Below are 14297 nucleotides of genomic sequence, written 5' to 3' on the forward strand. Positions count from 1 at the left end.
AAAAATCTACTCTGCTTCATTGACTACACTAAAGCCTTTGACTGAATGGATCACAACAAACTGTGGAAAATTCTTCAAGAGATAGGAATACCAGACCACCTGACCTGCCTCCTGAAAAACCCGTATGCAGGTCAAGAAGCAACAGTTAGAACTGGACATGGAACAACAGACTGGTTCCAAATTATTGGAAAGGAGTACTTCAAGGCTGTATCTTGTCAGTCACCCTGCTTATTTAACTTATATGCAGAGTACACTATGCAAAATGCTGGGCAGAATGAAGCACAAGCTGGAATCAAGATTGCTAGGAGAAATATCAATAACCTCAGATATGCAGATGACACCACCCTTATGGCAGAAACCAAAGAGGTACTAAAGAGCCTCTTGATCAGAGTGAAAGAGGAGAGTGAAAAAGCTGGTTTAAAACTCGACATTCAAAAAACTAAGATCACGGCATCCAGTCCTATCACTTCATGGCAAATAGATGGGGAAACAATGGAAACAGTGACAGACTTTCTTTTCTTGGGCTCCAAAATAACTGCAGATGGTGACTGCAGTCAAGAAATTAAAAGATGCTTGCTCCTTGGAAGAAAAGCTATGACAAACCTAGATAGCATATGCAAAAACAAAGACATTATTTTGCTTACAAAGGTCGGTATAGTCAAAGCTATGGTTTTTCCAGTAGTCAGGTACTGTAATCCATACAAAAGATTACAAATGTAAACTACTCCTTTTTGTATTTTTTCTAATCCTAAAGCAGAGATCATTCTCCCTTAGATTTATTAGAATACCCTTTGCATTTCTTTGATCTGAGAGTTTGACTGAAATTTCCCATTCACCATCCAACTCCCTGTGAAAGTATGAAAGTGTTAGCCGCTCAGTTGTGTCCGACTCTCTGTGACCCATGAACTGTGGCCCTCTGTTCATGGGGTTCTCCAGGCAAGAATACTGGAGTGGATTGCCATTCCCTCCTCCAGGAGATCTTCCCGACCAGGGACTGAACCTGGGTCTCCTGCACTGCAGGCAGATTCTTTACCATCTGAGCCACCAGGGAAGCCCTCATTAGCACTGTCATTTTTGGCATCTGTGACAACAATAACTGTGTTCTTCTCTTTTCAAATATCTTTTAAGCTTCAAGTCTCCATTTAACAGTTCATTAAGAGAAATTGCAAGCTTTTAATTGTAATTTTAAATATGTCCTTATTTCTTGGTCGGTATTTGCTGTGCCACATTGTAAACATAATGCTTGTCATTATGCATGCAAACTACAGGTTCTATTACATTCAGAAGCAACTGATAATTAGTGACTGTATTCCTTGTTTGGTGATGAAAATGCTATGCTTTAAGTATTGTACATCCTAACTCAACACTTTGTTGCTCATAATTGGCATTTCACTTTATTTTAAATATGTGTTAGGAATTTCAGGGTTGACGCATAACATATTTTATTTTTTCCCATTTGATAATAGGTTTCCCATTCAGCCTTTGCTTGAGGACCATCAGATTTTCAGGGATGGATTATTGAAATTAAGTAGGATAAGTCTGTGTGATCAGTCCTTTAATTTCCACGGACAAGTTTATGCTGTCTTTCTTATACTCTTAAATTTTTTTAAAATTAATTTGTTTGTTTCTTTTCGGTTGCACTGTGTTTTCATTGTTTTGTGCAGCCTTTCTCTGGTTGCGGTGTGTGGAGGCTACTCTTGGTTGCCGAGCATGGGCTTCTCATTGCAGTGGCTTCTCTTGCTGGGGAGCACGGGCTTTAGGTGCGTGGGCTTCAGTAGTGGCGGCACACAGGCTCAGTAGTCGTGGTGCACAGGCTTAACTGTTCTACAGCATGTGGAATCTTCCTAAACCAGGGATCAAACCCAGGGCCCCTTGCATTGGCACGTGGATTCTTATCCACTGCACCACCAAGGTAATCCATAAGCCTCTCATATTTTGAACTAGAGATTTAAACAAAACAAAACAAAACTGTGATTATCCTGTTCCTATCCTATCATTGTGTACTGGCTATGTTAAAGAGGGAGATAACTTGAATGTGAGAGTGTATTTGTTCCTACAGAAGATCCCGGATGTTGAATAAGATGGGGTAAATGCATAGGAATTTAGGTTGTACCCCTTGAGAAGGAGAGGTTATTGTTATCTGAGGAAAAGGATGTTCCCAGATATTTGGGCAGCCAGAGGCGTGGAACTACAGCCGACACTTCTGGTTGCCCCCAGTATCTGTGCTTTTCATTTTGCTCAGTAATGAAACCCCAAATGTTAGCTGGGCATTTGTCCAACCAATAAAAAAGGTTATATTTCCCAGTCTCTCTTGAAACTAAGTGTGGCCATGAGACAAACTTTGCGCAATGTTTGTAAGGAGAAGTGGTTTGCATAGATCTACTGTGAAGTTTACTTAAGAGGAAGTTATGTCCTCTGTTCCTCTTTGGCTGGTCTTCCTCTCTAGCATGTGGATGTCATGGCTCAAGGTGAAGTGGCCAACTTACAAGTTAGGATGGAAATCACAGGTAACAGTTTGCAGAACAATCTGTCAGAAGGAGTTTGGGATCCCTGATGGATATAGAGCCACCATCTTAGACTAAGACTGTCTATGTTGGTCTGTGGATATAGAGCCACCATCTTAGACTAAGACTGTCTATGTTGGTCTGAGAGAGAGACCAACGTTTATCTTTTCTACCACTGTAACTCTGGACTTTCAATCTGAGTACTTTTATTATCTCAGTTTATACTATCAATATATTATTAGCATAGCTATCTTATCTTGTTTGGCTTTCTTATAACTTAGTTTTCAGGTAACTAGTTGTTTTGTTTAAAATATATGGGAAGGCATTTCTTGAGTTGTGCATAAAAGTAATGGTATTAAACAGTCTAATGGCCATCTTTGATATGTTGCTTAAATGAATGATATTTCCTTCATTTATTGTTTTGAAAGGGCCCACTGGGGAAGTTCAGTTCAGTTTAGTTGTTCAGTCATGTCCGACTTTTTGCAACCCCATGGACTGCAGCACGCCAGGCTTCCCTGTCCATCACCAACTTCAATTTCTCCATTGGGGAAGAGGAAAAAGAACAACAAAATCTAACACTATTCCAACTGACTGAGCTGTAGAAATGGAAGCTGCTTAACACTCAAGATGGTATTCGACTGTCATTTTATGAGTTTTCCTTCAGGTGAGACAACTATAATGCTTCCCAATTTCTCTCCAAGTGACAAATGCTCCTCAATTTCATCCCTTCCATTTACATGTCACTCATATTTAATATGGGCTTCCCTGGTGGCTCAGAGGTTAAAGCCTCTGCTTACAATGCAGGAGACCTGGGTTCGATCCCTGAGTCAGGAAGATCCCCTGGAGAAGGAAATGGCAACCCACTCCAGTGTTCTTGCCTGGAGAATCCCATGGATGGAGGAGCCTGGTGGGTTACAGTCCATGGGGTCGCAAAGAGCTGGACATGATTGAGCGACTTCACTTCACTTCACTTCACATTTAATATATGTAGATTTCTTTTTAATGGCCTCTTTAGAGCTAGCATAAATCATCTTGTTTTTAAAAGGTGCACTCTTAGAAGCCCAGTCTTTTTTGTTGTGTATATGGCATCAATAGATCAATACTAGGTATTCTTAGACTTTTTTGTTGTTTATATGGCATCATACATAGCAAACTGGTAATCCTTCAGAGGTAGCAACTTCATAACAAAATGTGTAGGGGTCCTCCGTGGTATCACTAGTGTCATTTGTTAAGATCAGTTTTGCTTCCTCTATTATAATTATTTGTCTTTCCTCATCATTTAAACAGAACTTTCTTTCATCTTCTTTTGTGTAGAATATTTATTTTCTTATCATTAAAACCTTTGGTGACTTCATCATTCACTGTAACTCCAGAAGTCATAGTGCCTGGGGCTGCAATGCCAGCTCTGGCCCCAGCTCTATGGCACTGGGAGGAGATGGAGAGGTAGGTGGAAATCTTTCTTGTTCACAGCCGAATCTACCGAGCTTAGAATAGTGTCTGAAAATAATGTGTGTGTGTGCTCAGCCGTGTCTCACTCTTTGTGACCCCATGGAGTGCAGCTTGCTAGCTCCTTTGTCTTTGGAATTTTCTAGACAAGTATACTGGAGCAGGTTACCATTTCCTACTCCAGGGGATCTTCTTGACCCAGGGATTAAATCCGCGTTTCCTGCTGGCAGATTCTCTGCCACGGAGCCACCTGGGAAGCCTGCCTGAAAATAGTATGTGCTCAGTAAATATTACAGAATGAATAAATGAAGACTAGATTCGAATGGGATTTGTCTAAAGGGCTGTATATAAAAGTAATAGTATTTAACAGTCTAATGACAAGCTCCTGCTTTAAGACACTTAGAATTTGAAAATCCAGGGAACATGGAAAGTTATGTGTGAGGAAACTGACTCTTACAGAGTTTATAAGTCTCATGGGCCACACAGGTTCCTTGTCATGCCAACTGTTGGCAGCCCTCTAGCCAGGCATCAGTTCTAAGACCATGACTGCCTCTACTAGGTGTACGATTTGAAGCATAGTCCCCCTAAAATCGAGTTCCCTTCCCCAGTTTATGATTAATCTCGCTATCTAAAACTTAATTTCCTTTCTCACCCTCCTACAACCTCAATCCTGTGCTAAGTGAACAGTAATCAACTAGTCAGATGACTAAAATTGCTGTTGCTGATGCCATTGCTAATATACTAAAACAGCTAGCTATTACAGATAACATCATTAATGTACAAACTCAGCCTGTTTCTCCACAACAAGATGAGCTCACAGACCCCCAAGCCATGGGCCACCTGACCTGAGAATCCAAGACATCCTGATTTCCAAAACTACGATAAAAAAAAGTCACAAGATGATTCATCCTAGTCTCTGTTTTCCCTTTTTAAGAAACCCCTAACTCACAGACAAAGTGGGAGCGGATCTGAGGCTTGTCAAGAAGTCAGTCTCTCTCACGCCCTTGCTTGGTGGTGGTGGTTGTTCAGTCGTGTCTGACTCTTTGTGACCCCAAGGGCTACAGCACGCTAGGCTTCCCTGTCCTTCACAATCTCCCTGTACCCTGCAATAAACCCTTCCTTTGCTGCAAACACCTGGTGTGTTTGCTCTGGCCTGGCTTTCTGCGCCTGGGGCAAGTGAGTCCTTGCTGGGTTACATACTTGGCGGATGCGTACCTGTGACGGTGCTGTAGATACAATGGCTGGCTCAGTGGCCCAGAGTTTGGAGACAAAGACCTACTAGCCTTTCCCTTACAAGAAGGGAAAGTGCACAACTAGCAAATTTGTTGAGCCTTCTCAGGCACCGCAGAGCTTAGAAAGCCGAGTCATCGAGGGCGCTGCTGGGTCCCAACCAGCAGACAGCCTCAGCTATTTACTACCTGGCGCTCCAGGGAAGGGGAGCTGGCCGTTCTGAGGAGGATGGTTGTCTGGGTTCGCCTCTGACAACCGTCTTCCTCCACCAGCTCCCAACAAAGACATTTCATCCATTTCTTCCACTGCTCTCGATTCTGCTTGGCTGGGCTTTGAGAGGACCGAGGCTGGAGTACACAGTGACCCAACGCGCCCACTGGGGCGAATCTGTCAGGGCGCGCGCGGCGCGGGCCGTGAGGAGGCGGGCGGCCGGCGCGTCGCCGAGCGGCGCTCTCTCTACCCCCGTTGGCGGCGCGCGCCGCTCTGGGGCGCTCTTGGCCGGGGGGCGCCGGCGGGGGCGCGCACGCTCCGCCTCTCCCCGCCTCCCCGGCTGCGCGCCCCGCCCCCTCGAGCTGCCATACGCTGAGCGCCCAACATCCGAGGACTTTGGCCCAGAGTAACCCCGCTCGCGTTACCTTTTCCCTCTTTTCCGCGCCTCCCCCCGGGCCGGCCCCGGCTGGTCCGCCGCGGCTGGGCGCGCGCTGCCCTCCCCGCTTCCTCCCTTGCGAGCGCCGGCTCAGTCCCTCCCGGCCCACGCGCGCGGCTCCTCGTCATGGCGGCGCTCAGCAAGTCCATCCCTCACAACTGCTACGAAATCGGCCACACTTGGCAGCCGTCCTGCTGGCTCTCTTTCCTGCACATCACCAGGGGCGCCCTGGAGGAGTCCCTGAAGATCTATGCACCCCTGTACTTGGTGAGCGCCGTCAGCCCTCCCCCAGGCCGAGGGCGGTGTGCGCGGTGGGCTCCTGGGAGGCGGGCTCGGGGCACTCGCAGTCTTGTCAGCCTCTCCTTGGGAGCGATCAGGGGTGTTTGGGGGGGGGGCAGGAGTGGGTGGGCTTGGGGAGGGGGGAGATCGCGAGGCGGTGATACCCTAAATCCAGCTGGGACGGAAGAAGGGGGAAGGGAGTTAGAGGTTGAGCTGTCATCTGAACGTCTGCTGTTGGAGGAGAGGATGTCTTCTCAACTTCAGGATTAAGTTTGGGGGCCACTTCAAACTGTGAATGCACACACCTGCGTTGCTTTTCCTCTCTCCTGCCTTGTGATGGAGAGGTCTTCCTAGGTCAGCTAGGGGATGAGAAATGGCCTGCAATCATTCCTCATCTAATTCCCTCTGTTTTGGCGTTCCCCTCACCCCACCCCCACCCCCCAGGTTTTTTTTTTTTTTTTTTAGGGCATATTTGACATCAGGTCCCCATGACCTTAGATCTTGTGTCAATTTGGGAATGACAGGATTGTGGCTTGAAGGTTTTTGCAAAGTGTTTTTGCAAGTTCACAAAGTGGTCTCCAGGTTGAGATTTTGCTTGGTGTTGTAAGGTGGTTCCAGCCTATGAGTCAGTGAAAGTGTCTAGGAGATCTGACTGTATGCCACTTGTAGGTCCTTTATTCCACAGCTTTACAGGTAGGGCAATCTAAATTTGGAGCTTTAAATAGAGACTATTTGAAAATATGTGTATGTATCACTGAGAGTTGTTAGTTTGTTCTTGAATGTTCTAACCAGCATCTCTCTCCACCCCCCCCCCCCCAGTAATCTCATCCTTTGTATTAAAGATTTCTTTAATCTTTAATTTCTTTAATCTTTAATTAACCAAGATCACTTTGGTTATTTACGTTTATTGTCTTACTTTATTGCCAAATAGAGTCTGTGTCCTAGGAAGGCAGAGGTATATTTTTTGTATGTTTCCTAAAAGTTCTAGTCAGTAGTCAGTGGATGGTCAGTTCTTCTCATTGAGTAATGATTTAGATTTATACCCTCATATTCCTGAAGGTGTGTCATGGCCATAGCTGTAGAACTTCTTCAGAAGTCTGATTATTTATTACAGAGATAACCGAGGAGAAGATGGTAACTTTCTCTGAGCTTGCAGAAGCCAGTTTCATTTGTATCATATTCACTGGTGCTTTTAAAACTTTAACGCGTGTTAGGAGTCTGCTGGGGGAGCATGTTAAAATGGGGGTTCTGATTCAGTAGATCTTGGTGGAGCCTGAAATTCTACATTTCTGACAAACTCCCAGATGATATTAATGCTTCTGGACCAAGAGTCACACTTTGAATAGTAAGGATCTGGAGCAGAGGCTGATAATAGACTTATCATTAGAGCGATTAATATCTTCCTTGATTTTCTTTGGCAAAGATACATGTTTTTCTGCTTTTCTACTTGAATAGTCGCTAGTCTATAGCTCATTTATTTAAAAAAAAAAAAGGGTATCTACAAACATGATTGAGCTTTTGGTATATTCAGAGATTTTTCATTCCCTTATAGGATTATGAAGTTACATGGGGAGAGTCTAGGGTATGTACTTTCTCTCCCTGAAAATCCATAGCGCTTTTATTGTGCCTCATTCATTCAACAATGATTTGTTGAATGCCTGATATTTTTCATATTTACAGCCTAGATAATTTATTGGTTATGTTCCATGATGACTAGTTCAAGGGAGCAACAGAAACATAGGTTCTTCTATGCCAGCAGGTGGGGTAGGGGCAAAAGTGTCAAGAGAAGTTTGTGTTTTATTACTCTCTCTCCAGCTAGGTTAAATACTTCTTGAAAACAAATTCTTGATCTTATTTGATCTTGTATCTGTGTTTGGAATATAGCTGGGTAACTCAAAGTTTGGGTTGCTATTCATGAGTGGTTGTGAAGTAAAATTAGTGGGAACTGACCAGTATGTTATTTTAAGTGAAATAGAAAAGAATAGGAAAAAAAAAAAGAGAGAGAGGGCAGCACAGGTGGTATGGATAAGTGTTATTTCATTACAATTTTGTTTGTTGTATTTATATAGGTGGCTGGGGCTCTTAGACCATATAGCAGCATTTTGTTCTTTGTCCATGTTGGGCAGTTGTTTAAATGTGTAATCCAGGTGCCACAAGGCAGTGCGGGGGAAGCAATGGGCTTGTAAAGGCTATCAGCCGCTTCTGATTTTGAATCTCAACTGACTCACTCACTGTTTGACTTTGTGCAAGTTGTTTTGACTCCTTCTGTGAGAATTAAGTGAAGTAATACACTGAAGACTATCACATTTTCTAGTTCATAATAGGTCTTGAATAATTAGGCATTTTTTTTGTTCCCCATGCCCTCGGTGACACTTAAGTTAGATGCAGGTAGCGAGGGCTCCTTGGAAGAAGTAACATTTGACTTAGGCCTTGAAGAGAAGGATCACAGACATTGATTCATGTAGTAGATATTTATAGAATACTTAATGGAGCAGAGGGAGAAAAGTGTGCATTGAGGCAGAAATCCAAATGGTTTTGTAAAAGAAGTAGTAGGTGTATTGATTGACTGAAGCAGAAGTTTTGCACATAGGATGAGTAATGACAACTCTTATTTACTGAACACTCATGTAGCTAGCTTCCCTGATATCTCATTTGGTAAAGAATCTGCCTATAATGCAGGAGACTCCGGGTCAATTGCTAGGTCAGGAAGATCCGCAGGAGAAGGGATCAGCTACCCACTCCAGTATTCTTGGGCTTCCCTGGTGGCTCAGTTGGTAAAGAATCCGCCTGCAATGTGGAAGACCTGGGTTCCATCCCTGGGTTGGGAAGATCCCCTGGAGAAGGGAAAGACTACCCACTCCAGTATTCTGGCCTGGAAAATTCCATGGACTGTACAGTCCTTGGGGTCGCAAAGAGTTGGGCACAACTAAGCAACTTTCACTTTCACTTTCACTTTCATGTGCTTAGACCTTTACATATCTTATTTAATGCTTACACAACTCTCTCTTATGCCCATTTTGTAGGTAGGAAAACTGAAAGAGACTTTAAGCAGTTTCCAAGATGAAGAGTTAGTAGGGGGAAGAGACAGGCTTTTGTTTTTTTGTTTTGACTCAAAGACTGAAGGTCAGGCTGAGGATGTCATGAGGTTTTTTTTTTTTTTTGAATAAAGGGGTTACAAGTACAGAATGGTGTTTTCAGAGGATGAATCTGGTTGAAATGGGTACACTGGATTGGAAAGGCTGTTGAGGAGTTGATGCAGTGGATTCATTTAAGTGATAGAAAATCTGTTCTCAGGGAATCCCACTTTGTAACTTGTTAGCAGTGTGACTTCAGGAAAATTATCTCACCTCTTTGAGCCTTAGTCTCTTTGGGTGTAATTATACCCATCTTTTTCAGGCTGTTGTGAAGATTTAAATGGGATAATAGTATGTAGGAATAGCAGTCATCACATAGGAGGTCCCTAATCAAGGGTTGGTGCATTTGTTATGATCTTTGTCTCCACCTCTGATTAGAATGGTGGTTTGTATTCAGAACTAGCATGGTACTTCAGTAGGTGCTTCAGTAAGTGTCTGAATGAGTGCAAGTATGAATGGATGAACTCATGAATAATTCAGGAGTGAAGAAATAGTATTTGGCAGGCTTAAGGTAGTGGCAGAGAGAATGGAAGGGCAGTTTTAGAGGCATTTCACAGGAGAGGCATTTCATAGGAAGAATGAACAGGACTTAGAGATTGAGAAGGTTGGGGCAGTGTGAAGGCTTGTTTATGCTTCCAGGGTTTCAAGTCTGACTGATGGTGTCGCCATTATCACTGATAGAAGAGAAGTTTAAGGGAAGCCAGGTTGGGGGAAAATTTTAATCAGAAGTGTCTTTTAGAGCTTATAGAAATCTGCTTTTCATTTGAGATATTACGTGTGTTGTGCTAAACCGATTCCTTTTGTCCCTTTCAGGTTTCCTCGCGGTCTGTACATCTGCTCTCATGTTTCTTTCTCATTGTGGCATCTAGCATCATGTCTTAGTATCACCTTCACTTTCTAATGCTTCAGATCAGATCAGTTGCTCAGTCGTGTCCAACTCTTTGCGACCCCATGAATCGCAGCACGCCAGGCCTCCCTGTCCATCACCAACTCCCAGAGTTCACTCAGACTCATGTCCATCGAGTCAGTGATGCCATCCAGCCATCTCATCCTCTGTCGTCCCCTTCTCCTCTTGCCCCCAATCCCTCCCAGCATCAGAGTCTTTTCCAATGAGTCAACTCTTCGCATGAGGTGGCCAGAGTACTGGAGTTTCAGCTTTAGCATCATTCCTTCCAAAGAAATCCCAGGGCTGATCTCCTTTATGACGGACTTGTTGGATCTCCTTGCAGTCCAGGGGATTCTCAAGAGTCTTCTCCAACACCACAGTTCAAAAGCATCAATTCTTTGGCGCTCAGCCTTCTTCACAGTCCAACTCTCACATCCATACATGACCACAGGAAAAACCATAGCCTTGGCTAGACGGACCTTTGTTGGCAAAGTAATGCCACTGCTTTTCAATATACTATCTAGGTTGGTCATAACTTTCCTTCTAAGGAGTAAGCGTCTTTTAATTTCATGGCTGCAGTCACCATGTGCAGTGATTTTGGAGCCCAGAAAAATAAAGTCTGACACTGTTTCCACTGTGTCCCCATCTATCTCCCATGAAGTGATGGGACCGGATGCCTTGATCTTTGTTTTCTGAATGTTGAGCTTTAAGCCAACTTTTCCACTCTCCTCTTTCACCTTCATCAAGAGGCTTTTGAGTTCCTTTTCACTTTCTGCCATAAGGATGGTGTCATCTGCATATCTGAGGTTATTGATATTACTCCTGGCAATCTTGATTCCAACTTGTGTTTCTTCCAGTCCAGCGTTTCTCATGATGTACTCTGCATATAAGTTAAATAAACAGGGTGACAATATACAGCCTTGACATACTCCTTTTCCTATTTGGATCCAGTCTGTTGTTCCATGTCCAGTTCTAACTGTTGCTTCCTGACCTGCATACAGATTTCTCAAGAGGCAGGTCAGGTGGTCTGGTATTCCCATCTCTTTCAGAATTTTCCACAGTTTATTGTGATCCACACAGTCAAAGGCTTTGGCATTGTCAATAAAGCAGAAATAGATGTTTTTCTGGAACTCTCTTGCTTTTTCCATGATCCAGTGGATGTTGGCAATTTGATCTCTAGTTACTCTGCCTTTTCTAAAACCAGCTTGAACATCAGGAAGTTCACGGTTCACATATTGCTGAAGCCTGGCTTGGAGAATTTTAAGCATTACTTTAAATATAGTGATCTGTGCTTTTTCACATTGAATCTTCATGTTTTCTTGATTTGTAAAAAGCATCAATCCTCATTATCAATCCACTTGATAGAATTTTTTCTTTAAGAGCCTACAGCATGGCACCCCACTCCAGTGCTGTTGCCTGAACAATCCCATGGACGGAGAAGCCTGGTGGGCTGCAGTCCATGGGGTCACTAAGAGCTGGACACGACTGAGCGACTTCCCTTTCACTTTTCACTTTCATGCATTGGAGAAGAAAATGGCAACCTACTCCAGTGTTCTTGCCTGGAGAATCCCAGGGATGGGGGAGCCTGGTGAGCTGCCGTCTATGGGGTCGCACAGGGTCGGACAAGTGACTTAGCACCAGCAGCAGTACAAATGTTATAATATATGCTAACAATTTATCTATGTACCAAAAATGTATTTCAGAAAGCTTTATTTCTTACTCAGTTATTGTCACACATTCACAATAAGTGGTACCCAGTGCTATACACATGAAACAGTTATTAAACCACTAAAATTAATGAAAGCATAGTGTCCTTGGTACTTTGTGGCAAAGTTAAAATACACAGTTACTCATTTAGGAGGATGGACTCTGTGCTGTTCCAATTCTTAGGTGCCTTTCCTAAAAGGAAAACTTGTTAACTTACCTCAGGTGATTCTAACAGTTTTCTTATGTTTTTCCTGGTGTCTTTCCCCAGGACTTCCAGATTAGGGTACTGGCATTTATCATTAACTGATTTCAGAGAAGATCCTTTCTCAGTTTTGGCAAAGAGTGATTTAAAAATGTGCTTCTTTATTGACCTTCAAATGTTTATACCCTTCTTCAGAGTATGAAAGTGGTTACTTAATCTTTACTTCTGTTGAATCTTAACAGACTTGTTAGATTATAAAGGGTCAGTTCATTACCTTTAGACTGAATAAATACTTAAGCAAGAGTTGGACTTCTAGGAATAAAAAAAGAAAAAAAAAACAACTTATAGACAGTTTTTAGTTAATTGTGAAAGACTTGAAAGGCAATGCCAAAGAATGCTCAAACTACCCCACAATTGCACTCATCTCATACGCTAGCAAAGTAATGCTCAAAATTCTCCAAGCCAGGCTTGAACAGTTTGTGAACCGTGAACTTCCAGATGTTCAAGCTGGATTTGGAAGAGGCAGAGGAAGCAGAGATCAAATTGCCAACATCCGTTGGATCATAGAAAAAGCAAGAGGATTCCAGAAAAACATCTATTTCTGCTTTATCGACTATGCCAAAACCTTTGACTGTATGGATCACAACAAACTGGGGAAAATTCTTCAAGATATGGGAACACCAGACCACCTGACCTGCCTCTTTAGAAATCTGTATGCAGGTCAGGAAGCAACAATTAGAACTGGACATGGAACAGCAGACTGGTTCCAAATTGGGAAAGGAGTTCGTCAAGGCTGTATAATGTCACCCTGTTTATTTATCTTATATGTAGAGTACATCATGAGAAATGCTTGACTGGATGTAGCACAAGTTGGAATCAAGGTTGCCAGGAGAAATATCAATAACCTCAGATATGTAGATGACATCACCCTTATGGCAGAAAGCGAAGAGCTAAAGAACCTCTTGATGAAAGTGAAAAAGAAGAGTGAAAAAGTTGGCTTAAAGCTCAGCATTCAGAACACTAAGATCATGGCATTGGTCCCATCACTTCATGGGAAATAGATGGGGAAACAGTGGAAACAGTGGCTGACTTTATTTTTTTTGGTCTTCAAAATCACTGCAGATGGTGACTGCAGCCATGAAATTAAAAGACACTTGATCCTTGAAAGAAAAGTTAGGACCAACCTAGACAGCATGTTAAAAAGCAGAGACGTTACTTTGCCAACAAAGGTCCATCTAGTCAAAGGTATGGTTTTTCCAATAGTCATGTATAGATGTGAGAGTTGGACTACAAAGAAAGCTGAGCACCGAAGAATTGATGCTTTTGAACTGTGGTGTTGAGAAGACTCTTGAGAGTCCCTTGGACTGCAAGGAGATCCAACCAGTCCATCCTAACAGAAATCAGTCCTGAATATTCATTTGGAAGGACTGATGTTGAAGCTGAAACTCCACTACTTTGGCCACCTGATGTGAAGAACTGACTCACTGGAAAAGACCCTGATACTGGGAAAGACTGAAGGTGGGAGGAGAAGGGGACAACAGAGGATGAGATGGTTGGATGGCATCACTGACTCAATGGACATGAGTTTGAGTGAACTCCAGGGAGTTGGTGATGGACAGGGAGGCCTGGTGTGCTGTAGGCCATGGGGTTGCAAAGAGTTGCACATTCCTGAGTGACTGAACTGAACTGTAAAATTTAAGTAATATGGCCAGAGGGTTTTTTTTTTTTTTTTTTTTTTAATGTTCTCATATGGTTTTATTTTATGGGAAAAAACCAGTAATTCTATATAACTTCCCAAGCTTACCTCCACTTACAAGATGCTGTTCAGATTTCTATATTTCAGTATGGCTTAGGAGGGGGAATTCTGGATTCTGGAATCAAATTGCCTGTGTTAGAATTCTTGCTCACTTCTTACTACCTGGGTAATCTCAGACAAATGACCTGTCTACTCTACTCAGTTTTTGTGTCTGTACTGTGGGAGAAATGGTAAATTTTAACTCGGGAGGCCCTGGTGAAGATTAAATGAGGCGTAATATGTAAAGTGTTTCTGGCATGTAGTATGCACTGAGTTTTTAAAGGTACTGTTTTAGCAGATTTTCTTGAGAAAATGAGACCAGAAATGAGACTTTTTGAAGCTTTTGATTTTTTTTTTTTACTTAAAAAAGGGAGAGAATTTAAAGTCATTAAGCAATATAGACTGCTGGGAATATTTGGATTATTTGACATTTGGAGACCATGGAATTTGTAAATATGTTGGATGAAT

General features: G+C 42.8%; 1 protein-coding gene and 1 pseudogene across 2 annotated transcripts in view; one reads left to right on the plus strand and one right to left on the minus strand.

The window, feature by feature from the left end:
• Positions 1–3145: 3145 nt before the first annotated feature.
• On the minus strand, positions 3146–3884 carry LOC113886065 (annotated as a pseudogene).
• Positions 3885–5723: 1839 nt separating this feature from the next.
• TMEM135 (transmembrane protein 135) overlaps positions 5724–14297 on the plus strand; it is a 299633-nt gene continuing 291059 nt past the window's right edge. The window contains exon 1 of one of the 2 annotated variants that reach the window (XM_027532736.1): positions 5724–6093. In XM_027532736.1, the coding sequence (XP_027388537.1) occupies positions 5953–6093 (141 nt within the window). In that variant the 5' untranslated portion in view covers positions 5724–5952. The remainder of the gene's footprint in view (positions 6094–14297) is intronic. The other variant, XM_027532737.1, reaches the window with a different exon arrangement.

This window comes from Bos indicus x Bos taurus, chromosome 29, assembly GCF_003369695.1.
Source record: "Bos indicus x Bos taurus breed Angus x Brahman F1 hybrid chromosome 29, Bos_hybrid_MaternalHap_v2.0, whole genome shotgun sequence".
Lineage (NCBI taxonomy): Eukaryota > Metazoa > Chordata > Mammalia > Artiodactyla > Bovidae > Bos > Bos indicus x Bos taurus.